Source organism: Moschus berezovskii, chromosome 11 (genome assembly GCF_049115385.1).
Source record: "Moschus berezovskii isolate FMDL1 chromosome 11, NW_MosBer_1.0, whole genome shotgun sequence".
Taxonomy (NCBI): domain Eukaryota; kingdom Metazoa; phylum Chordata; class Mammalia; order Artiodactyla; family Moschidae; genus Moschus; species Moschus berezovskii.
In genome coordinates this window covers 101,249,781-101,272,112 of record NC_142470.1, presented here as the reverse complement: position 1 = coordinate 101,272,112, position 22,332 = coordinate 101,249,781, and the positions used below count along the sequence as shown (strand labels likewise).

Below are 22,332 nucleotides of genomic sequence, written 5' to 3'. Positions count from 1 at the left end.
CGATCCTCAAAGGACCTCACCAGGCTCCTCTGTCCCTGGGATTCTCCAGGCAAGAATGGCAAGTGGGTTGCCATTTCCTTCTCCACATCTTCCAGACCCAGGGATAGAACCCAGGTCTTCTGTGCTGCCGTCAGTCCCCTGCACTGCAGGTGGATTCTTTACTGATTGAACTGCTGCTGCTGCTGCTAAGTCGCTTCAGTCATGTCCAACTCTGTGCGACCCCGTAGACGGCAGCTTACCAGGCTCCTCCGTCCCTGGGATTCTCCAGGCAAGAACACTGGAGTGGGTTGTCATTTCCTTCTCCAGTGCATGAAAGTGAAAAGTGAAAGTGAAGTCACTCAGTCGTGTCCAACTGTTCGCAACCCCATGGACTGCAGCCCACCAGGCTCCTCCGTCCATGGGATTTTCCAGGCAAGAGTACTGGAGTGGGGTGCCATTGCCTTCTCCACTGATTGAACTACTCACGCCTCTTTTCCAGTTATATCCAAGAGAGGTCTTTGTGGTTTTTTACACCTATGATTTATCTACCCTTGTAGAGGGTCTTCAGTGTCTTCAGGGTTGTCATGGTCATTCTGGATCAAGAGGAGCCTGTTCAGACACTTAAGACTTTGGGCCAGTGTGGCAGTGACCTCACACCATTCCGTCATCTTTCCACTTCTCTGGATTGCCCCACAGCAATAAGGATGATTCTGGCCAGTTCCTGATACTACCCCCTCCACCATCAGGGGAAGGTCAGCTATTTTTTGATCCCCTGGGGAGAGAGGCAACTCCTCGGTCAGTGTCCTAAAATAGCCTGCCATTCTCAGCTGCCTGACTGGAGGCCCTCCAGGGGAGCGCAGAGGCAACACGAATCCACTGCCCGTGTGAGTGGGACTCTACTGAAACACCAACTAAGAGCCGCTTCTCAAGAAGATCCTGCCTGCTCAGAAGTCTTTATTCTTTTTTTTTTTTTTTAAACTAAGGATCTGGGTGTCCACTCTCATTTATTTTCTTATTTTATTTCAACAGAAACCAGTGAACTGAAAATGAGACTAAATATTGCCATCTTCTTTGGGGCTCTCTTTGGTGCTTTGGGGGTTTTACTCTTTCTGGTGGCTTTTGGATCAGATTACTGGCTTCTCGCGACTGAAGTGGGAAAGTGTTCAGGTGAACAAAATGTGCGTTTCTTCTTCAAAATATTGTCGTACTTAGTGGTAACGAGGATAGCCTTAGGTCTCTTCTGAGAATCCAAAAATAGCAGTGGAATGTCTATTTCTTCTCAGAAGAGATATGTAGAAAGCTAATGATCATCATTATTTGGGAAATAATACATTGCTTAAAAAATTTCCCAGATGTAATTATTCAGATTGTATTCCTGTGTTAATACCAATTACTTCATTTGTGTTCTGTGCAGACAGAAAACGTCACTTTCCACCATGAAGGATTCTTCTGGAGATGTTGGTTCAATGGGATTGTGGGAGAGAATGATTCCAATATCTGGCAATTCTGGTACAGTAAGTACAATTCAGCTTTATTTCCCCCCACCCCAACCCCCTTGTCAATAAAAAAGAACAGTTCTTATTTTGGTGCACATCACTTACAAAACAGGATTGGATTCTTAGCTGTGGAATCTCAATGGGGTATCTGAAGGTTCCTTTCAAAGGTTACTGATTCCTTTTCAGTAAACAGAATTGGCTATACAAATAACTATTTTATTTTCTAATATAAAATTGGAGTCAATATTTATGGCAGAATTGGACAATCCACTATTTCCTTGCTCACATTTAAAATACATCATCCTTAACAAGCAAAACAAATATTATCTATAGTGTATTTTTGGAGTGTCTATTATTGCTATGTTGCAAATAAATGTTTTTATTTTGGGGGCTATAAATCCTTGAAATCACAAATTTAAAAATTCAGAATTAGAGATGTGTTATTTTATAGTAACAGCTTCAGAATTTTTAAAAAAATCTTTTTTTATAACAAAACAATTATGAGCAGTGACAGATGAAAGCTTGCTCTATTAAGGCTTAAACCAAGTTTGTGGGCAATATCAAGAAATGCTTTGCTTTTGATGTTTCCATTCTCTCCCACAGAAACTTTTAAGTTCTTTTTTGAAATAGAATAGCTCCTCAAAAATATGGTTGCATTCTTTCAACTGTATTTTCTATATTGTTGTTAATCTTTGAAAATCAATTCACTGAAAATAGCTAGCCTTTATCTTATTGCATCCAATAATGAAAGAACTGTTTATTACCTTCTGACTTACTGTGGTTTGAAATTATTAGTCTTCTTATCAAAACTACTCCTGTGATAAATCAAAGTATGGCATTTAAACAAGTCAAGATTATGGAGTATATCATAAAAATTTGAGATCACAGAAGACAGGCCAATAGTAAATTGGCATATGTTAAAGGAACAAAGTTATGATGAAGTGGCATTTTGAGAGAAATATTTCATAGAGTTTCTGATTGTCATTTGGGGGAGGAGAATAAGCATGCGATCTGCCGATGAACATTGTCTAGGCTTTGGAAAAGTGAAGTAAGTCAGACTTTGCAAGAGGAAGAGTTTGTCAAGACTTAGAGAAGGAAAAACTATTTTACTCCTTAAAGGGTGTATGATGAAATCATCAAGATTTCAAACAACATTAAAGTTCTTTCTTGTGGTTTCTTCAAATGCTAAAAATAAACTTTAATTATTAACTCGTGTGGTCTATCATCTACATCTTTTCCCTGAACGTAGAATATAGAAGAAATTTTGCATTAGTTAGAACCAATCATAGTTAGATCTAAATTTATTAGATATTTAAACAACTTTTTTTGTGTGTGTGTGCCAGGTATTATGTTAGGAACTGGAGAATACTGTTGTGAAAATGAATGAAATCTGGTGATTTCAACTGTAGGTGATATTAAGGGCATTCTCTCCACTGGATTAGGTCGTGAGCTAGATGTTTTAGATGAATCCACTTTCCAAGTCTCCTGTGCTATTCCATATGAGACTTCTAAGGAAGTTCCTCCCTATTCAATAATTCTCTGAGTTTGTTGGTCTGTAGTTTTATTTTGCTGGTGTACCCCCCACAACCCGTATTTCTCTTCTACTGGGAACAAGTCTTCAGGCAGCCTCTTGGTAACAAATACCTCTGTCCTGCCTTCCTTCCCAGCCAATCAGCCCCCGTGGAAGAACTGCACCCATGCTTACCTGTCGCCATACCCCTTCCTGAGAGGCGAGCACAACACCACCTCCTATGACTCTGCAGTCAGTAAGTACCTGGTCCTCAGGGTGCCTCCAGAAGGGTGGTCTTTCTGAAACACTCCCCCCACAGCAGCTTTGTGGGCAATCGAAAAGTAATTTATAATTTCAGTGTGTTTTTTTTATATCAGTCATGTATAAAATAATAAATAAGATGTCATTTTTATTTATTTATCTTTGATGTGGATTTTTTTTTTTTTTACAATCTTTATTGAATTTGTTGCAGTAGTGCTTCTGTTGTATGTTTGTTTGGCCATGGGCCATGTGGGATCTGAGTTCCCCAACCAGGGATTGAACCCACATCACACTCCCTACGTTGAAAGGTAAAGTATTCTTCACCAGACTGCCAGGGAATTCCCAAGATGTCATTTTTAAAATACCACTTATAATCTTAATAAAATGCAACTTTGGTCCAAAATCAAAGTGCATTTGCTTGTTTCTTATCATGATAACTGTTTACAAGTGTGTTTATTTTCTAATATGAAAATAATGGTATTCATCAGGAAGATGGGCTTCCTGGGTAGCTCAAATGGTAAAGAATCTGCCTGCAATGCGGGAGACCCAGGTTCAATCCCTGGGTTGGGGAGATCCCCTGGAGAAGGGCGTGGCAATCCACTTCAGTATTCTTGCCTGCAGGCCACAGTCCATGGGGTCGCAAAGAGTCGGACACGATTGAGACACACACATCAGGCAGAACTGCTCTGTAAGAGTTTAACTGATGTAAAACTAGTCCTTCAATGGAAACCATTGTAGTATACACCCTGATTTTAAAATATTTTTGCCATTGTCATACATAAGAATATGATTGCGTGCTAAGTCATTTCAGTAATGTCCGACTTTGTGACCCTATAGACTGTGGCCCACCAGGCTCCTCTGTCCATGGGATTCTCCAGGCAATAACACTGGAGTGGGTTGCCATGCCCTCCTCCAGGGGATCTTCCTGACCCAGAGATTGAACCCATGTCTCTTCTGTCTCCTGCATTGGCAGGCGGGTTCTTGACCACTAGTGCTGCTATTATGTTACTATATTTCTACAAAATGATGAAACTTTGTTGTGTGTGATATTCAGCAGAAGAAAGAGAGTCCTGTGCTGTTAACTGGGAATCATGATTGCCCAGCTTCTTTCATGTTTTCATACCACTTTTTCTATAGAAAGTATACAAACTTAGTTTCTGTAGAAAGTACACAATATTTAGCGCATAAATCTAATTTTTAAAAGTACATAAGCTCAGTATGTCAACTTTTTTCTTAGCCGGTTTCATTAAGTTTTTCATAAGAGAAAACTAACCCTAAGCTTATAACTAAGGGTTGGTACAGAATTTAGTGGTGTCATTAACAGGGCCAAAAAAAAAATCTGTTTTTCAAACAGAATACTTAACATTTAATATTCTGGGTAAATGTGTATTAGTCAGGATTCTCCAGAGCATCAGTAGGAATTGTGTGTGTGTGTGTGTATGTGTGTGTGTGTACAGAGAGACTGAGGTTAATTGATTGATTGATTGATTGAGGGAGAGATTTTAAGGAATTGGCTCATGCTGTTGTTTGAAAGGCTGTTAAGTTTGAAATCTGTGGGGCAAGCCTGCAGCCGGAGATTCAGATAACAGCTGATATTGAGGTCTTGACTCTGAGTGCTGGAGACGGGTAGAATTTCTATGGTGCAGTCTAGGGGAGGGTTCTTTCTTCTTCAGGAAACCCTTTTTTGTTCCTTAAGTCCTTCAGCTGATTGCATGAGGCCCACCCCCTCATACAGTGGGATAATCTACCTTACTGATAGTCTGCTGATTGTAAATACTGACACATCAAAATGCCTTTATAGCTGTTTTTAGGCTACTGTTTGATCAAGCAGCTGGGCACCATCATCTAACTAAGCCGACACATAAAATTAACAATCACAGAAATCAATGAACTTTTACATCCATCATCCTTTTTTTTCATCTTTATGTAAAATATGAATTTCCATATATTTTAATTTTATTTTGAGTTTGTTAGAGGGTATAGCATCTGCTTATATCACATTATTAACATGACGTGTTATGGAGCAGGTGTGGATCCGGGTAGGGAAAGCGGTGAGGCTGTACTTGTCCACCAGACTTGCCTGTGCTCAGAGGGACTGTGGCTGCTGGTCTTGGTAATGAGTGTGGTGCAGATGCTCTTTCCTGTAAAAATCTGCTTGGGTGCAACCAAAAATAGATAAGTAAAGTTCCCCAATCATTTCCTAATTGTTTTAAAAAACAGTCATCTCAGTCACACTTACTGACTGATGTAAGAGAAGTCAAACCTTCTCTTACATCATTTATGATGTGGGCCTTCTCACTGACGACAGAGGACATGGCATGGGAAAAAGGCAGATACACTACTTTATGTTATAAAAAGTTACATTACAAAAAGTTATGCAAATGATGTCCCTTCCTTGTCATTCTTTCTAGGACATTAGTTAGTTGCATAAATATTTGCTTATTGCTGTTGCTGATACTCGTATGTTGAGGTCCTGTGATAAGATAGGTGCGGTAGGCCCCATATACTTAAAAGTGAGTCTACATATTTGAAAACTTTGCACCCTGAGGAGATAGTGTGTGTGTGCTAAGTTGCTTCAGGTGTGTCGGACTCTTTGCGAGCCCATGGATTGTAGCCCGCCAGGCTCCTCTGTCAATGGGATTTCCCAGGCAAGAATATTGCAGTGGGTTGCCATTTCCTCTTCCAGGGGATCTTCCTAACCCAGGGATGGAACCCAAGTCTCTTAGTCTTCTGCATTGCCAGGTGGATTCTTTACCATTAGCGCCACCTGGGAAGCCTTTAGGAGATGGTGGTGAACTTGCAAAACACGGTAAAGTTATCTGTGCATAATAATGATGGGGAAGGGTAGTGAGTGCATGTCAGCGAAATTGCACTGCAGTTACATTTAGAATTATGCTGCGTTACATGTAATTACTGTGTCAGTTTGTGGATCAAGTGACAAAACCGTGTTCCATTTTTTTAAGTTGTCACACTCCTCTTTGACATACATATTGCAACTCCTTACTTCACTTCAAGCAAAAACACTAAGGAAAAATGACTGAGGTGAGAAGAGGTATGTCCTACAACAGAAATAGTATATGTAAGTTCCATTTATCTTCCTACTACTGGTACAGTGATACCTGACATTATATTTGGGTGATTATTTTATTGTTTCTTTTAAATCCAAGAGAAAGATACAGACTTCATCAAAAAGATTCAATCTGGCTGAGAGTGTGTGTTTCCTAGTTGATAAAGCCATGAGATTTCACTAGACTCCAGAACTACTTGTCAACTTCATAGCTTCATAATTATCAGGCATTATACATTTGCTGGGATTTCCTGATGGCTCAGATGGTAAAGAATCCCGCTGCCAATGCAGGAGTCACAGGTTTGACACCTGGACCGAGAAGATCCTCTGGAGAAGGAAATGGCGCTCCTGTAGTCTTCCCTGGGAAACCCCAGGGACAGAGGAGCCTGGTGGGCTACAGTCCATGGGTTGCCGGGAGTTGGACATGACTTAGAAACTAAGCAACAACAACAATACATTTGTCAACTTATCTTGGGAAAATTAAAAGTATTGTTTGTGAAATCTGATGTATTGTGGCCAGGCAAATCATTGGCAAAATTGCCATTAGCTAGCTACAGTTACGGAGAAGGCAATGGCAAGCCACTCCAGTACTCTTGCCTAGAAAATCCCATGGATGGAGGAGCCTGGTAGGCTGCAGTCCGTGGGGTCGCTAAGGGTCGGACACGACTGAGTGACTTCACTTTCACTTTTCACTTTCCACTTTGACACATTGGAGAAGGAGATGGCAACCCACTCCAGTGTTCTTGCCTGGAGAATCCCAGGGACGGGGGAGCCTGATTGGGCTTCCGTCTATGGGGTCACACAGAGTCGGACACGACTGAAGTGACTTAGCAGCAGCAGCAGCAGCAGCTACAGTTACGGAGAAGGCAATGGCAAGCCACTCCAGTACTCTTGCCTAGAAAATCCCATGGATGGAGGAGCCTGGTAGGCTGCAGTCCGTGGGGTTGCTAAGGGTCGGACACGGCTGAGCGACTTCACTTTCACTTTTCACTTTAATACATTGGAGAAGGAAATGGCAACCCACTCCAGTGTTCTTGCCTGGAGAATCCCAGGGACGGGGGAGCCTGGTGGGCTTCCGTCTATGGGGTCACACAGAGTCGGAAACGACTGAAGTGACTTAGCAGCAGCAGCAGCAGCTACAGGTAGCTAATACTGAAATCAGTGAAAATGATACAGTGGTGGATAGTTTTCTGGAAAGACTATTTTAGAATTATTGGACATTACTGTTGAAATTATTTTATTTCACGATAAGGGGGCTGAGACTCAGAAACCATGTGATTTCTGTCTTCACACAGTTGATCACTGGCAGAACTAATCTAAGGTCCAAGCCTCTGGGTTTTGTTTATTGATGATCTTATCAACTGCAGTGAATGAAAAGGCTGATTTTAGTTATTACTCTTAAATCTTTTAAAGGCTTTTAGTTGGATCTCAATAAAAGAACAAAGTAAACTTATGTTGGCTTTTTTTACCTTTCTGTTTGATCCTGACTTGTATGTACAGTCTGGTCTAATTCACTGTTTCCTTTATTTTTGTTTTAATCTCAAACGCATATTCTAAAATCCAGTTATGTTCAAATCTTGTTATTTGGATGGTTGCCCAAGCTTAGAGGGGCTGATCTAATTCTCAGAATTGTTTTCTGAAGTAGGACTGTGTACTTCAAAGTCCATTAAACAGTTTCATTACCTCTCGATATCTGTCAGAATTCAGATTTTCTGGTTTGTGTCATGCTTAAATTTAGTCATAGTCCATTAATTTGCTAACATCGGGTGATGATGTACTGAACATAGATTAATTTTCAAGGTAACTCAACCCTTGAGTGAATCAGTCGTTTCTGTATGGCGTCCCCTTGGCCTTGAACCACACCCACCAAGGTGCTCCTTGTACTTAACTGCAACTGCTCATTTCCCCGGTCTCGCCACTGTTTACTGCCGTTCCCGAAGGCGCAGACTGTGACCTACTCATATTTGTATCACTGGCACTTAGCATAGAGCCGGATACTTGGAAGATCCTTCAGTGTTTGTATGAAAGGACAGTGCCAAATTGCAGTTTGTAATTTCAGCGATAAACTATTTTAACTTTATTACTTCCGAGTGGAAAAGGCTTTCTTATGAAGTAGAATATATTGAACATAATTTCTGTTTTTTTTCCTGATGAGTTGGAACAAACATGGGGACTCAGGCCGGCCACACGGCTTTCTTTGAGCTGCTCAGAATCAGCATTTGTCCTCACTGCAGGGCCCACAGGTGTCTGTCCTTCTCCCCAGGCGCTCCTCCCTCGTCCCACGCCCTCCTCCCCGATTCCTTGATGAGTCAGGATCACCCACCGAGACAGTTCAGACTTCAGTTCCTAAGGAGGACTTCCTTGCTGCCCTTTCCCCCTCTAACACGGAGGCTAGACCAGGCTTTCCTTTGTACAACCCATGCTTTCCTTTCGTCATGTACAGCACAGGTTTTAAATATTTACTGCAGAATTGTTTTGTTCATATATCCCTTCCCAATTTAACTCTACACTCCACAACTGTAATGTCTTTTACGTTTGACTCACCGTTGTTTCCACTCTTGACTGAATATTTTTGTAGAATTAATATTTCTTGAGAGTCTGCACTAACTAGACTGTACTGTGGTGCTGACACTGATGCCTTGAATAACTACTGATGTGTGTTGGAATTTTTAAACCTCTAGTCAGTGGACCTTGTTTACTCTTAAAATTGTTTTTTCATACGTCTGGTAATCTTTTTAGGTCTACAACATTGTTTTCATGTGTCAGCTCTCTTTTACCTTTATTGCCAATATTTATTTACTATTCTTTTCTGGTCTGCTCATTCTTCAGTCTTATAAAAAAAGGTAGGGTGATGTGAATGGTATAAGACTAGAAGCAGGAAGGCAACTAGGCAAGGTGTTAGTCAGCAGCTCATGAAGCTGGAAGGAGCCAAAAACAAATAGCAACTGAAGAATGAGCGTTACTTTTGTCCCACAGTAAGAAGTTCAGAAGCAGCTGCTATCACGGTGCTGTCAGGGCCCTGGCCTTTCTGTCTTTTCTCCCACATCCTTGGCAGGTGGACAGCCCCTGTCGTGTTCTCCCATCTTCAGGAGAACAGGCGTGTCCCTGGAATTCTCCAGTAGATTTCTGCCAAGGCTTCCCTCGTCAGAACCATGTCACACGGCCTTGCTGGGCTGGGCTTGGAGTTGCTTGCTTTCCAGGCCCTGTGGCAGGGGAGGAGAGGAAGAGGAGACGGAGCGGGAGAAGAGTTCAGAGGGCTGATGGACCAACCTACAGGATACTCCTCACGGACCAGCATCTCGGTCCTCCCTGGACGTTATCAGGCCAGGACAAGGGACGGGGCAACAGAGGTCAAGAGGAATTGGTGGGCATAAATGATATTAAAGAGTTAACATGTAAATTCAGAGCCAACAGAAGAAATCTAGAGGCATCTAGGCTGATAAAGAAACTGCTCTCTGAATAAGATGTAATTCAGTTTATATAACGTCAGTTCAGTTCATTCCCTCAGTTGTGTTCGACTCTTTGTGACCCCATGGACTGCAGCACCCCAGGCCTCCCTGTCCATCACCAACGGCCAGAGTTTACTCAAACTCATGCCCATTGAGTCAGTGATGCCCTCCAGCCATCTCATCCTCTGTCATCCGCTTCTCCTCCCACCTTCAATCTTTCCCAGCATCAGGGTCTTTTCCATTGAGTCAGTTTGTCCCATCAGGTGGCTAAAGTATTGGCGTTTCAGCTTCAGCATCTGTCCTTACAATGAATATTCAGGGCTAAGAGGAACTAAAAAGCCTCTTGATGAAAGTGAAAGAGGAGAGTGAAAAGGTTGGCTTGAAGCTCAATGTTCAGAAAACAAAGATCATGCATCTGGTCCCATCACTTCATGGCCAATAGATGGGGAAACAGTGGAAACAGTGTCAGACTTTATTTTTTTGGGCTCCAAAATCACTGCAGATGCTGATTGCAGCCATGAAATTAAAAGATGCTTACTCCTTGGAAGGAAAGTTATGACCAACCTAGATAGCATATTAAAAAGCAGAGACATTACTTTGCCAACCAAGGTCCGTCTAGTCAAGGCTGTTGTTTATTCCATGGTCATGTATGGATGTGAGAGTTGGACTGTGAAGAAAGCTGATCGCCGAAGAATTGATGCTTTTGAACAGTGGTGCTGGAGAAGACTCTTGAGAGTCCCTTGGACTGCAAGGAGATCTAACCAATCCATTCTAAAGGAGATCAATCCTGGGTGTTCATTGGAAGAACTGATGTTAAAGCTGAAGCTCCAATACTTTGACCACCTCATGTGACGAGTTGACTCACTGGAAAAGACTCTGATGCTGGGAGGGATTGGGGCCGGGAGGAGAAGGGGACGACAGAGAATGAGATGGCTGGATGGCATCACTGACTCGATGGACGTGACTTTGAGTGAACTCCTGGAGTTGGTGATGGACAGGGAGGCCTGGCGTGCTGTGATTCATGGGGTTGCAAAGAGTCGGACACGACTGAGCGACTGAACTGAACTGAATTGCCTTTAGGATGGACTGGTTGTGTCTCCTTGCAGTCTAAGGGACTCTCAAGAGTCTTCTCCAACACCATGGTTCAAAAGCATCAATTCTTCTGTGCTCAGCTTTCTTTATAATCCAATACTCACATCCATACATGACTACTGGGAAAACCATAGCTTTGACTAGACAGACCTTTGTTGGCAATGTCTCTGGTTTTTAATATGCCTGTTTAGGTTGGTCATAACTTTTCTTCCAAGGAGCAAGCATCTTTTAATTTCATGGCTGCAGTCACCATCTGCAGTGATTATGGAGCCCAAGAAAATAAAATCTGTCACTGTTTCCACTGTTTGCTCATCTATTTGCATGAAGTGATGGGACCAGATGCTATGATCTTAGTTTTCTGAATGTTGAGCTTTAAGCCAACTTTTTCACTCTCCTCTTTCACTTTCATCAAGAGGCTCTTCAGTTCCTCTTTACTTTCTGCCATAAGAGTGATGTCATCTGAATATCTGAGGTTATTGACATTTCTCCCAGCAATCTTGATTCCAGCTTGTGCTTCATCTAGTCCAGCATTTCGCATGATATACTCTGCATATAAGTTAAATAAGCAGGGTCACAGTATACAGCCTTGCTGTACTCCTTTCCCGATTTGGAACCAGTGTGTTGTTCCATGTCTGTTCTATCTGTTGCTTCTTGACCTGCATACAGATTTCTCAGGAGGCAGGTAGGTAGTCTGGTATTCCTATCTCTTGAAGAATTTTTCACAGTTTGTTGTGATCCATACAGTCAGAGGCTTTGGTATAGTCAATAAAGCAGAAATAGATGTTTTTCTGGAACTCTCTTGCTTTTTCAATGACTCAGCGGATGTTGGCAATTGATCTCTGGCTCCTGTGCCACTTCTAAATCCAGTTTAAACATCTGGAAGTTCATGGTTCACATACTGTTGAAGCCTAGCTTGGAGAATTTTGAGAATTACTTTACTAGCATGTGAGATGAGTGCAATTGCGTGGTAGTTTGTACATTCTTTGGTATTGCCTTTCTTTGGGATTTTTGGAATGAAAACTGACCTTTTTCAGTCCTGTGGCCCCTGCTAAGTTTTCCAAATTTGCTGGTATCTTGAGTGCAGCACTTTCACAGCATCATCTTTTAGGATTTGATATAGCTTAGCTGGAATTCCATCACCTCCACTATCTTTGTTCATAGTGATGCTTCCTAAAGCCCATTTGACTTTGCATTCCAGGATGTCTGACTCTAGGTGAGTGATCACACCATCTTGATTATCTGGGTTATGAAGATGTTTTTTGTATAGTTCTTCTGTGTATTCTTGCCACCTCTCCTTAATATCTTCTGCTTCTGTTAGGTCCACACCATTTCTGTCCTTTATTGTGCCCATCTTTGCATGAAATGTTCCCTCGGTATCTCTAATTTTCTTGAAGAGATCTCTAGTCTTTCCCATTCTATTGTTTTCCTCTGTTTCTTTTCACTGATCACTGAGGAAGGCTTTCTTATCTCTCCTTGCTATTCTTTGGAACTCTGCATTCAAATGGGTATATCTTTCCTTTTCTCCTTTCCCTTTTGCTTCTCTTCCTTTTATAGCTATTTGTAAGGCCTCCTCAGACAACCATTTTGCCTTTTTGCCTTTTTTTTTTTCCCTTGGAGATGGTCCTGATCACTGCCTCCTGTACAATGTCACGAACCTCTGTCCATAGTTTTTCAGGCACTCAGTCTATCAGATCTAATCCCTTGAATCTATTTGTCACTTCCACTGTATAATTATTAGCGATTTGATTTAGGTCAAATCTGAATGGTCTAGTGTTTTTCCCTACTTTCTTCAATTTCAGTCTGAATTTGGCAATAAGGAGTTCATGATCTGAGTCACAGTCAGCTCCCAGTCTTGCTTTTGCTGATTGTATAGAGCTTCTCCATCTTTGGCTGCAAAGAATATAATCAGTCTGATTTCGGTATTGACCATCTGGTGATGTCCATGTGTAGAGTCTTCTCTTGTGCTGTTGGAAGAGGGTGTTTGCTATGACCAGTGTGTTCTCTTGGCAGAACTCTATTAGCCTTTGCCCTGTTCATTCCGTATTCCAAGGCCCCATTTGCCTGTTATTCCAGGTGTTTCTTGACTTCCTACTTTTGCATTCCAGTCCCCTATAATGAAAAGGACATCTTTTTTGGGTGTTAGTTCTAGAAGGTCTTGTAGATCTTCATAAAACCGTTCAACTTCAGCTTCTTTAGCATTACTGATTGGGGCATATACCTGGATTACTGTGATATTAAATGGTTTGCCTTCTAAACGAACGGAGATCATTCTGTCATTTTTGAGATTGCCTCCAACTACTGCATTTCGGAGTCTTTTGTTGACTGTGATGGCTACTCCATTTCTTCTAAGGGATTTCTGCCCACAGTAGTAGATATAACTACTAAATAACATACAGTCAAGATAAAATGGTCACTTTCCTCCAGACAATAAATATTATTTTAGTGTATTTCTTTCCAGTCCTTTTAACATGCATATTGTACATTGTTTTGATCATTATAAATACAAACATATATCTCATTTTTTAACTTTTAAGTTAGCTAATATTTCTCCATATTTGTGCCTAATAGTTTCTCAGATTTTAAATATTAGTTGCCACCTCCACATTAAAAGTAATTTTATGTGTGTAACATTTGTCATAATTTATGTTAGTTTTTTGGATTATATTTATATAAATGTGAATCAAAAGATAGGAATAAAATTGCATTTTTATTATTTTACCAAGGTGCAAAATTGCTTGCCAACCAGTACTGTACCGTGAAATATTTCAACTAAGAAAATGTGGTAGGAAGACGGAAATATGAGAATCAGGAGGAGAGGGCCTGTTTTGAAGTGAAGACTGGGGATTTAGTTTGGATTTAGACACATTAAATTTGGGTTGATAGTGGAATACCAGTTTGAAATAATTCATCAAGTACCTTGATGTGTAGGACTGCCAAGTGATTTAAAAGACTTTAATTAGGATAACAGATACCAAGAATTGCAGAGATGGTTTTTGATACAATATGATCTTTAAGAGGGGTCATAGTAAAGAAGGTGGTAAAATATCAGTTGTACTTAGGAAAAGGAAAGAAGCAAAGACAGTCCAGGAAGGAGAAAGAGAGAAGCAGGGAGAATCGAGGCGATGGCTGGCTGGTGTTCTGTCAGAGGGGTCTGCACAGGCGCGAGTCTTGGGAAGAACGAGGCTGTCCTTGGTGCAGGCGTGGAGTGGATGAGGACGAGAAGAGGCAAGAGGGGTTGAATACCCCGATGATGCAGAGATTCTGCTGAGCCCTGGTAGCTCCCTCTCCACCAAGGGGAGGCCCGTGAAGCCAGCTGCTTTGACATGTAGACCCGCAGGCGCTGCTGGCTTGGCCTGAGACCCCAGCCCTTCTGATCTGTGTCCCCCTTTCTGTGCATGGGCCATCCCCTGGGGCTGAGCCCAGGGCCCAGCTCTCTCTCCCTGGTAGTGCTTTTTCTCTGTCATTTTCCCGCACATTCTGACAGCAGATCCTCCTGGGAGCCAAGCCCTGCCCCAGGCTTCTCCTCCTCTTCTCCCGAGAGAGGTCAGAAGGTGATCCTCCTCAAGGGGCAGGGAAGCAGAAGTACAGAACGTGAAACCTCACACCAAGTGTCCGGGGAGCCGGGCAGCAAGGAAGTGGAGACCTTTACCGTTAGCCAACCCTGGGCCTTGGGAGAGAAACTCAAAGAGTACAGCCTTTTAGAAAGCTGCAGGTCCCCACGAAACAGCCCCATGCTTTACTCTGCAGGGCAGACTAAACCATAAAAATGCATGCCCTTGTACTGGACAGCTTGAAGCAGTGAACAACTGAATTAAGATTTGAGTCTAGGGTTAATGCTTAAACAATTGAGAAGACAGATCAACATGTCATAGGATACTAATCTCATTGGAATGTCTCCCCCCGCCCCCCGCATTCTACTTGCAATCCCAGTATGCTGGTGTAGCATATCTTATTTGCCAATTCTTTTGTTTGAACACGATGATTCTGGACATTGTCGTAAATTTGCAAGATAGTTTTAAATACTTCTGCTCTGTGTTAGTTGTATAGAGAAAAAAAAGCATGCTCTGCAAAGTTTAATAGAAAATACAATTCAGTCTTTCTCTCTATTTTTCTTTTCTGTTCACAAATGTCAAGTACCTAGTTATTTGGAAATACCTTCTGTGCTCAGTTGCTCAGTCATGTCTGACTCTCTGCGACCCGATGGACTGTAGCCCACCAGGCTCCTCTGTCCATGGGATTCTCCAGGCAAGAATCCTGGAGTGGGTTGCCATGGCCTCCTCCAGGGGATCTTCCCAACCCAGGGATCAAACCCAGGGATAGAATCCGCATCTCCTACCACTGTGCCACGTGGGAAGCCCCTATAAAGACTGTTTGGTCATTTACAATAGTGTACCTTGGCTTCCCTTCCCAGAGGACAGGCTGCATGCCACCTGGACAGAGGGTGTCAGTAACGTCTGTGATGCTGTCAGCTACACACACAAGTGGAAACCCCCTCTAATGAAAGGACACCTCCTGGCACCGTAGACCAGGGTTTCTCAGCCTTGGCATGTGGATACTGGGGCCATATGACTGTGGTGGGAGGACCGTCCTGTGCGTTGTAGGACATTTAGCAGCATCTCTGGTCTGTACCCACTAGATGTCAGTGGTACCTCTCGGTATGACCATCAAAAACATCTCCAACCATTGCCAAATTTCCTGGGGTATCTGGATGGGCACAGAACCACCTCAGTGAGAACTACTAGGACACTCTAGACATTCGTCCCCAAGACTGCCTACCCAGGGCCCAAGCTCCTCTTCAGAATTATACCTGTATTATCCACACTCTGTGTCCAGCTCCAAGTCTGAACCCCAAATAATGCTTAGTTTCCTCTGTCTTCTTTTACATTGGATATTTAAGCCAGAAAGGAGCAAGAAGACCATCTTGGCCTCGATTTTATAAAATCCCATGGATGGAGGAGCCTGGTAGGCTGCAGTCTGTGGGGTTGCTAAGGGTTGGACACGACTGAGCAACTTCACTTTCACACATTGGAGAAGGAAATGGCAACCCACTCCAGTATTCTTGCCTGGAGAATCCCAGGGACAGGGGACCCTGGTGGGCTTCTGTCTATGGGGTCACACAGAGTCGGACACGACTGAAGTGATGCAGCAGCAGCAGCAGCAGCAGCATCGCTTCTGCCTCAGGCTTCAGACCTTTTTTGAGAAAACAGTATTAACTAAATTTGAATAAAAAAATTATTGTTTGCTGTATGTTGGGCACTGTTCTGGGTGCTCTAGAGCCAGCCCTAAATTCTTGCCCTTGTGGGGCTTTCATTGCAGTGGGAGGCAAAAAATAAACCAGTCACATACTCGGAGAGAAATGAAAGGAGAAGGAGTGTGTGTGGAGGGGACCTCAGTATTAACTTCGGTGACAGGGAGTCTGCACAGAAAAGGTGATGTGTGTTTTGAGTTGACAGCTCTGAGTTGAATGGGGCTGCCACCAGCTAAACTGTCACAGTTTCCTGACCCCTCTTTTGGGAACTAGATAAATGCTGTTCAGAGTGCTCAGCACAGGGACTAGCTCTTGGTACAGGTCCTATGGGCATTGCAAGCTGAGCTCTCAGTCAGCATGTCTGCATTCACTGTCTGGAGCCATGACTTCCTGTCTCTGGTCTCCCCCAGATTCACCTCACTTGTCTGTGAAAGGAAGATAAGCTTAATATCAACCTCATACAGTGGTTAAAATAGAAAGAGAGAATAGTACAAATGCTTAGCATAGCGGTTGCCATGTCTTTGGTATTCAATAAATGTCAGTCATTCTTAATATGCTGCACTGACTTACAGCACCCTAAAGAAGTCATCCCCAAGGCATGTCAGTTCATCCTAGCTTCTCCCTAGTGGAATGCTGTCTGCTATCTGAGTGCATGCATGTGTGTGCGTGTGTGTGTATGACCACATCAAGCATTTGGTACAGTTTCTGGTCAAGAATAAGGACTTCATTAAAAAAAGCTCATTATTAATGTCACGATCCCCATCATCCTAGTACATGAGAGTTAATATTACCACATGTACTGGCCAAGATTGGCTACTATTTATGTGACAGTGTTGATTAAAATGGACTCAACAAACACTGTGTGTATTCCCTGTTCTAAGTTCTGGGAAACAACAGTGAACAAAAGAGTTGGAAATCCCTGCCCTCATGAGGGTGCCATTCTAGTGAGGGGAGGCATAAAAAGTGGCATAAAGGGAACCAATTTTATAGTACGTTGGAAGATGACAGGTGTCCAGAGAAACATAAGATAGGGAGAGAACCTGGAGACCGAGGGGCCTGGGGGTGCAGAGGTAGGGGAGATATGAGCCCTGTTATGTGAAGTGTCTATTAAGATCTCTGGACCATTTTTTTAAAGGTGTTTGTTTTCTTATTATTGAGTTTTAACAGTCCATTATGTACTTCAGATCAGTGTTTTTATCAGTTGTCTTGTGCAAATATTTTATTCCAAGCTGTAGCTTGTCTTTTCATTCTCTTGCCATTGTCTTTTACAGAGCAGATGCTTTTAATTTTAATGAAGTCCAGCTTATCAATTATTTCTTTCATGGATTGTTTCTTTGGTGTTGTATCTAAAAAGTCACAACTTATACCCAAGGACGTCTAAAAAGTCATCACCATACCAAAGGTTTTCCCTGTAATAGCTTTTAAAGATTTTATAGTTTTGCATTTTACTTTTAGGTCTACGATCCATTTTCAGTTAATTTTTGTGAAGAGTGTAAAGTCTGATTCTAGATTCCTTTTTTTCTGCATGTAGATGTCCGCTTGTTTCAGCAGCATTTTCTCTGCTCCGTTTTATTATCTTTGCCCCTTTGTCGAATGTCGGTTGATTATGCTTCTGTGGGTCTGTTTCTGGGCTCTCTGTTCTGTCAATGATCCATGTGTGTCTGCTCCTTTGCCAGCACCACACTACCTTGATTACTCTAGCTTCCTGGTCCATCTTGAAGACAGGTAGTGTGAGTCTTCCCACGGTGATTTTCTTCTTCAGTGTTGTATTATTCTAGGTCTGTTGCTTCTCCATATAAATTTCAGAATCAACTGTCTATATTTACAAAATAACCAGCTGGGATTTTGACTGGAGTTGTATTGAATGTCTAGATCAAGTTAAAAAGAACCGACAGCCTGATAATGTTATCTTACTACTCTAGACATGGAGTATCTCTCCATTTATTTAAATCTTTTCTTTTGTTCATCAGATTTATAGTTTTATTCATATAAATCTGATATATATTTTGTTAGATTTAAACCTAAATATTTATTTTGCAGGGCTTTAATGTAAATTATAAGTTTTTAATTTCAAGTTCCACTTGTTTATTGCTGGAATGAAAAAAAATTTTTTTTGTAAATTAACCTTGTATCCTGAAACCTTGTTATAATCACTCCAGCAGTTTTTTTTTTCTTTTTTTATGGATTCTTTCAGATTTTCTTCATAGACAATCATATCTACAAAGACAGCTTTATTTCTTCCTTCTCCATATGTTTACCTTTCGTTTCCTTTTCTTATCTAATAGCATAATTAGGATTTCCAGGGAAGCTGAAATGAGTGGTGAGGGGAGACATCCTTGTCTTATTTCCAATGTTAGTGGAAAACGCTCCAGTTTCTCACCATTAAGAATGATATTAGCTGTCTGTGTGTGCTTATAGGGTTTCCTAAACATGCATTATCAACTTGAGGAATTTCCCCCTCATTCCTAGAGAGTTTTTATCATGAATTGGTGTTGGATTTTGTCAAATGTTTGTTCTACATCTACTGATACGATCGTGTGATTTTTCTTTTTTAGCCTTGTTGATGTGGTGATGTGATGGGTTATATTAACTGATTTCTGTATGTTGAAGGTGCCTTGAATACCTGGGGTAAAGTCTACCTGATCATCATGTATCATTACTCATTGTTGGATTCAGTTAGCTAATATTTTGTTGATGATTTCTGCATCTATATTCATGAGAGATATTGAGTGTACTTTTCTTTCCCTATAAATGCCTGGTTTTGATATTAGGATAACACTGGCCTCATAGAATGAGTTAGAAAGTATATCTGCTTTCTTTCTCTCTGGGATATTGTAGAGAGAGAACTGGTGTAATTTCTTCTTTAAATGTTTGGTAGAACTGAACAGTAAACCCATCTGGATTGAATCCATGGATGTGGACCTGATGGCTTAAGAGGGACAACTGCATATTTATTGAAAAATTCCACATCAGTGGACCCATGCAGTTCCAACCCATGTCGTTCCAGGGTTTCAACTGTGTATCCAGTTGACTGATGACCTTTTTGAGCCTGGCTGTGTTCTTTCTGATTTTCTGCCAGATGGATCTGTCCATTCTGATAGAGAAGTGTTGAAAGTCTCCCAATTTAACAGTGTATCCTTCTTATCCTCTTCTCTTTTAACTTCTATCAGTTTTTGCCCCACATAGTTAATACTGTGTTGTTATGTACATACACATTAAGGCAAAGTCTACACTTTTAGTGTATGGGGCTTCCTTGGTGGCTCAGATGGTAAAGAATCTGCCTGCAACTTAGGAGACCCGGGTTTGATCCCTGGATCGGGAAGATCCGCTAGAGAAGGGAATGGCGACCCACTCCAGTATCCTTGCCTGGAGAATTCTAGCAGGCTAGTCCATGGGGCTGCAAGAGTTAGAATGACTGAGCGACTAACGCTTCTACTTTTTTTCATACTATTTATACTTAACATTATTATTGATTTTAGCCCTGCCATTTTAATTTTTGTTTTCTGTTTGTTCTCTCTGTTTTTCATTTCTCTTTTCTTTATCCTGCCTTTCTAAGGGCTACTTGGATTTTTAAAAATTTCATTCCATTTGAATTATCTGAAGTTTTTTTAGAGTATCTCTCTTTTCTGTGCCATTAGACTGTCTAGATCATCCACTGCATTTTTATTTTGGGCTACTATTTTTTCATTTCTAAATTTTCCTTTTTGTTCTTTTTTATATATTTTATTTGCCAGTAACTTTTGTTTTCTCTTCAATTTGGGTCAGCATATACATGTTTACTCTTTGAGACATTTTTATCATGACTCGTTCAAAGTCCTTCTTATATAATTCTAACATCTCTGTCTAAATTGCCATGTACTGAGTGATCTTTTCCATTGAAGTTGAGATTTTTCTGGTTCTTGGTATGACCTCATTTAAAAATGAAGCCAGATCTTTGACTTAGCCATTGAAAACCTCAATAAAGTTAGAAGACTGAAAAAACACAGTGTGACTGCAGAGAAGAAAGCACTTAAATGAGAGATTAATAACAGATACTTGCCTCATGTGGACAGCTGTTTTCTAGTTGTGATGTGCAGGCTTCTCATTGTGGTGACTTCTCTTGTTGCAGAGCACGGGCTCTACGGTGCATGGGCTTTAATAGTTGCAGCACATGGGGTCAGTACTTGTGGCGTGTGGGTTCTGGGGTGCAGACTCAGTAGTTGTGGTAAACGGGCATCATGTGGAATCTTCCTGGACCAGGGATTGAACCTGTATCCCCTGCATTGGCAGGTGGATTCTTAACCACTGAACCATCAGGGAAGTCCTCTGTGGTATTTGACTTATGTCAAGTGGTTATGTTCTAGAAGTTTCTTGCTTTGATAGGCAGTCCCTTACCTGGTTCTTTGGTGGTGGTGATGGTTCAGTTGCTCAGTCGTGTCCCACTGTTAGCGACCCCATGGACTGTATCCCACCAGGCTCCTCTGTCCATGGGATTTCCTAGGCAAGAACACTGGAGTGGGTTGCCATTTCCTTCTCCAGGGGATCTTCCTGACCCAGGGATCAAACCAAACTGTTTTTGTTGGAAATTGTTTTGACTGTGATTGTTGGCATTTCTGTGTTGCTTGCTTTTCCATATGCAGTGAACATTACTACCTGGTGGTGATAAAAGCCTCACCTCCCTTCCTTCTTTGACATGACCCCAGCAGGGGGCTGGTCTGCTGCTGTGTCCCTTGCTGTTTCCCAGTTATTGGCTCCCTGTGCTCTAAGTATTGGATGAATGAGCACAAAGAAAACCTGAACTCACCATTACGTCATTCCTTGGACTCCAGGTTTCCCAGTTGGCCTTCTTCTTCTCTCCTGTCTTTCTGCCTCTTCTGTTTGTTTCATAGATGATCACCAGGGATTTTCATGGTGACTAAAAGAAGCAATAGGGGAAGGTATGTGTGCCTCATCTTCCTGGAAGCAGAAGTTCACTTTATCTAGTTACATTCCGAAGGCACAGCTGACCGGATTCACTGATGGCCTGGTGTGAGGTGTGAGGGAAAGAGCAGAGCGAATGAGGACACTTTCTCAGCAACTGGCGGGATGAAGCTGTTATTTTTAGTGATGGGGAGGGCTGAGATAGATTGCTAAGAGGAAGCTTGGGTAGTGTTCGGACATGTTGAGTTCAGGACACATAGTGGAGATATTATGTAGGCTTTGGGGTCCCAGAGTTTGGAGTTAAAGTGGCCCTTTGGGCAGAAAGTGTACATTTGGGAGACATTGCTTGGGGGTGTATTTAAACCATGAAGAAAATAAGACCATTTGGAGAGTGAGATAGAAAGGAGGTCAGTCCGAAGTCAGAGCCCTAAGATGATCTGCTGTTCAGAAGTCAGGAAGAAGAGGAGAGACCCACAGAGGAGACTGGGGATGGGCAGCGAGGGAAGAGGGAAGAAAACCAGGAGAGGGCGGTGTTCTGCAAACCAGAAAGGAAGCGCTTTCTAAGAGAAGGGAGTGACACGCTTGGCCAAATGCTACCTGGAAGTAGATTGAGGCGAGGATGGAGGTCTGACCCTCTAATTGATCAGGCTGTCCACGATAACATGACCTCGTGCTTTGCAATCTAGATTTCTTTCTTCTCAGGCCCACTACCCCTATATTCCCTTTAACACATACATCACATTTTGTGTAATCTCTCTTTTCTTTCTTTCACCTTTAAATGAGAGTATGTGAATGATACATGTAAGTCTTGCTTGATAAATTTCAGTGCTGACATGAGGGATTAATTAGATCCAGTGAGTTTATCCATCATTGCAGCTGTTAATTGCTCAAAGGCACCATCATCATTGCTTCACAGTTGTTCACTGATATCCATATTTCTTGTTTCTGTGTATTAAAACCTACTAATCTACTGACAAATATATAAGAAGGAAAATGTTATTTACTTTATAAAGATCTTTAATATCACAACAAAATGACTTATTCCATTTCCTATGACAAGCTCCTATTATGTGCAGTCATTGAACAAACCCACCTACTTTATTTTACAAATACTGCCTCCCTGGATCTTGAGACCATACTGTCAGGTAGAATTCATTGCTGCCTTTTCAAAGCCAAGGAAACCGAGAGCATTTGGGTTTCTCAACTCAGAGTTCAGCTCTGCAGTGAAATGCCTCTGTTTCCATAGTCACCTTCTTGATAACATTGTAGGGGAAATTATGACTTATTTTTCTAACAAGCAATATATAGTTTAAAACAAAATCTATTTGTTA

The 22,332-nt window shown here is 41.8% G+C and overlaps 1 protein-coding gene across 2 annotated transcripts in view; it reads left to right on the top strand.

Moving 5' to 3' along the window:
• The first annotated feature begins 828 nt into the window (after positions 1-828).
• Positions 829-22,332, top strand: part of TMEM182 (transmembrane protein 182) — a 47,852-nt gene continuing 26,348 nt past the window's right edge. Inside the window, exons 1-3 of one of the 2 annotated variants that reach the window (XM_088841594.1) lie at positions 829-1,157; positions 1,394-1,493; positions 3,143-3,241. In XM_088841594.1, the coding sequence (XP_088697720.1) occupies positions 1,026-1,157; positions 1,394-1,493; positions 3,143-3,241 (331 nt within the window). In that variant the 5' untranslated portion in view covers positions 829-1,025. The remainder of the gene's footprint in view (positions 1,158-1,393; positions 1,494-3,142; positions 3,242-22,332) is intronic. The other variant, XM_055399758.2, reaches the window with a different exon arrangement.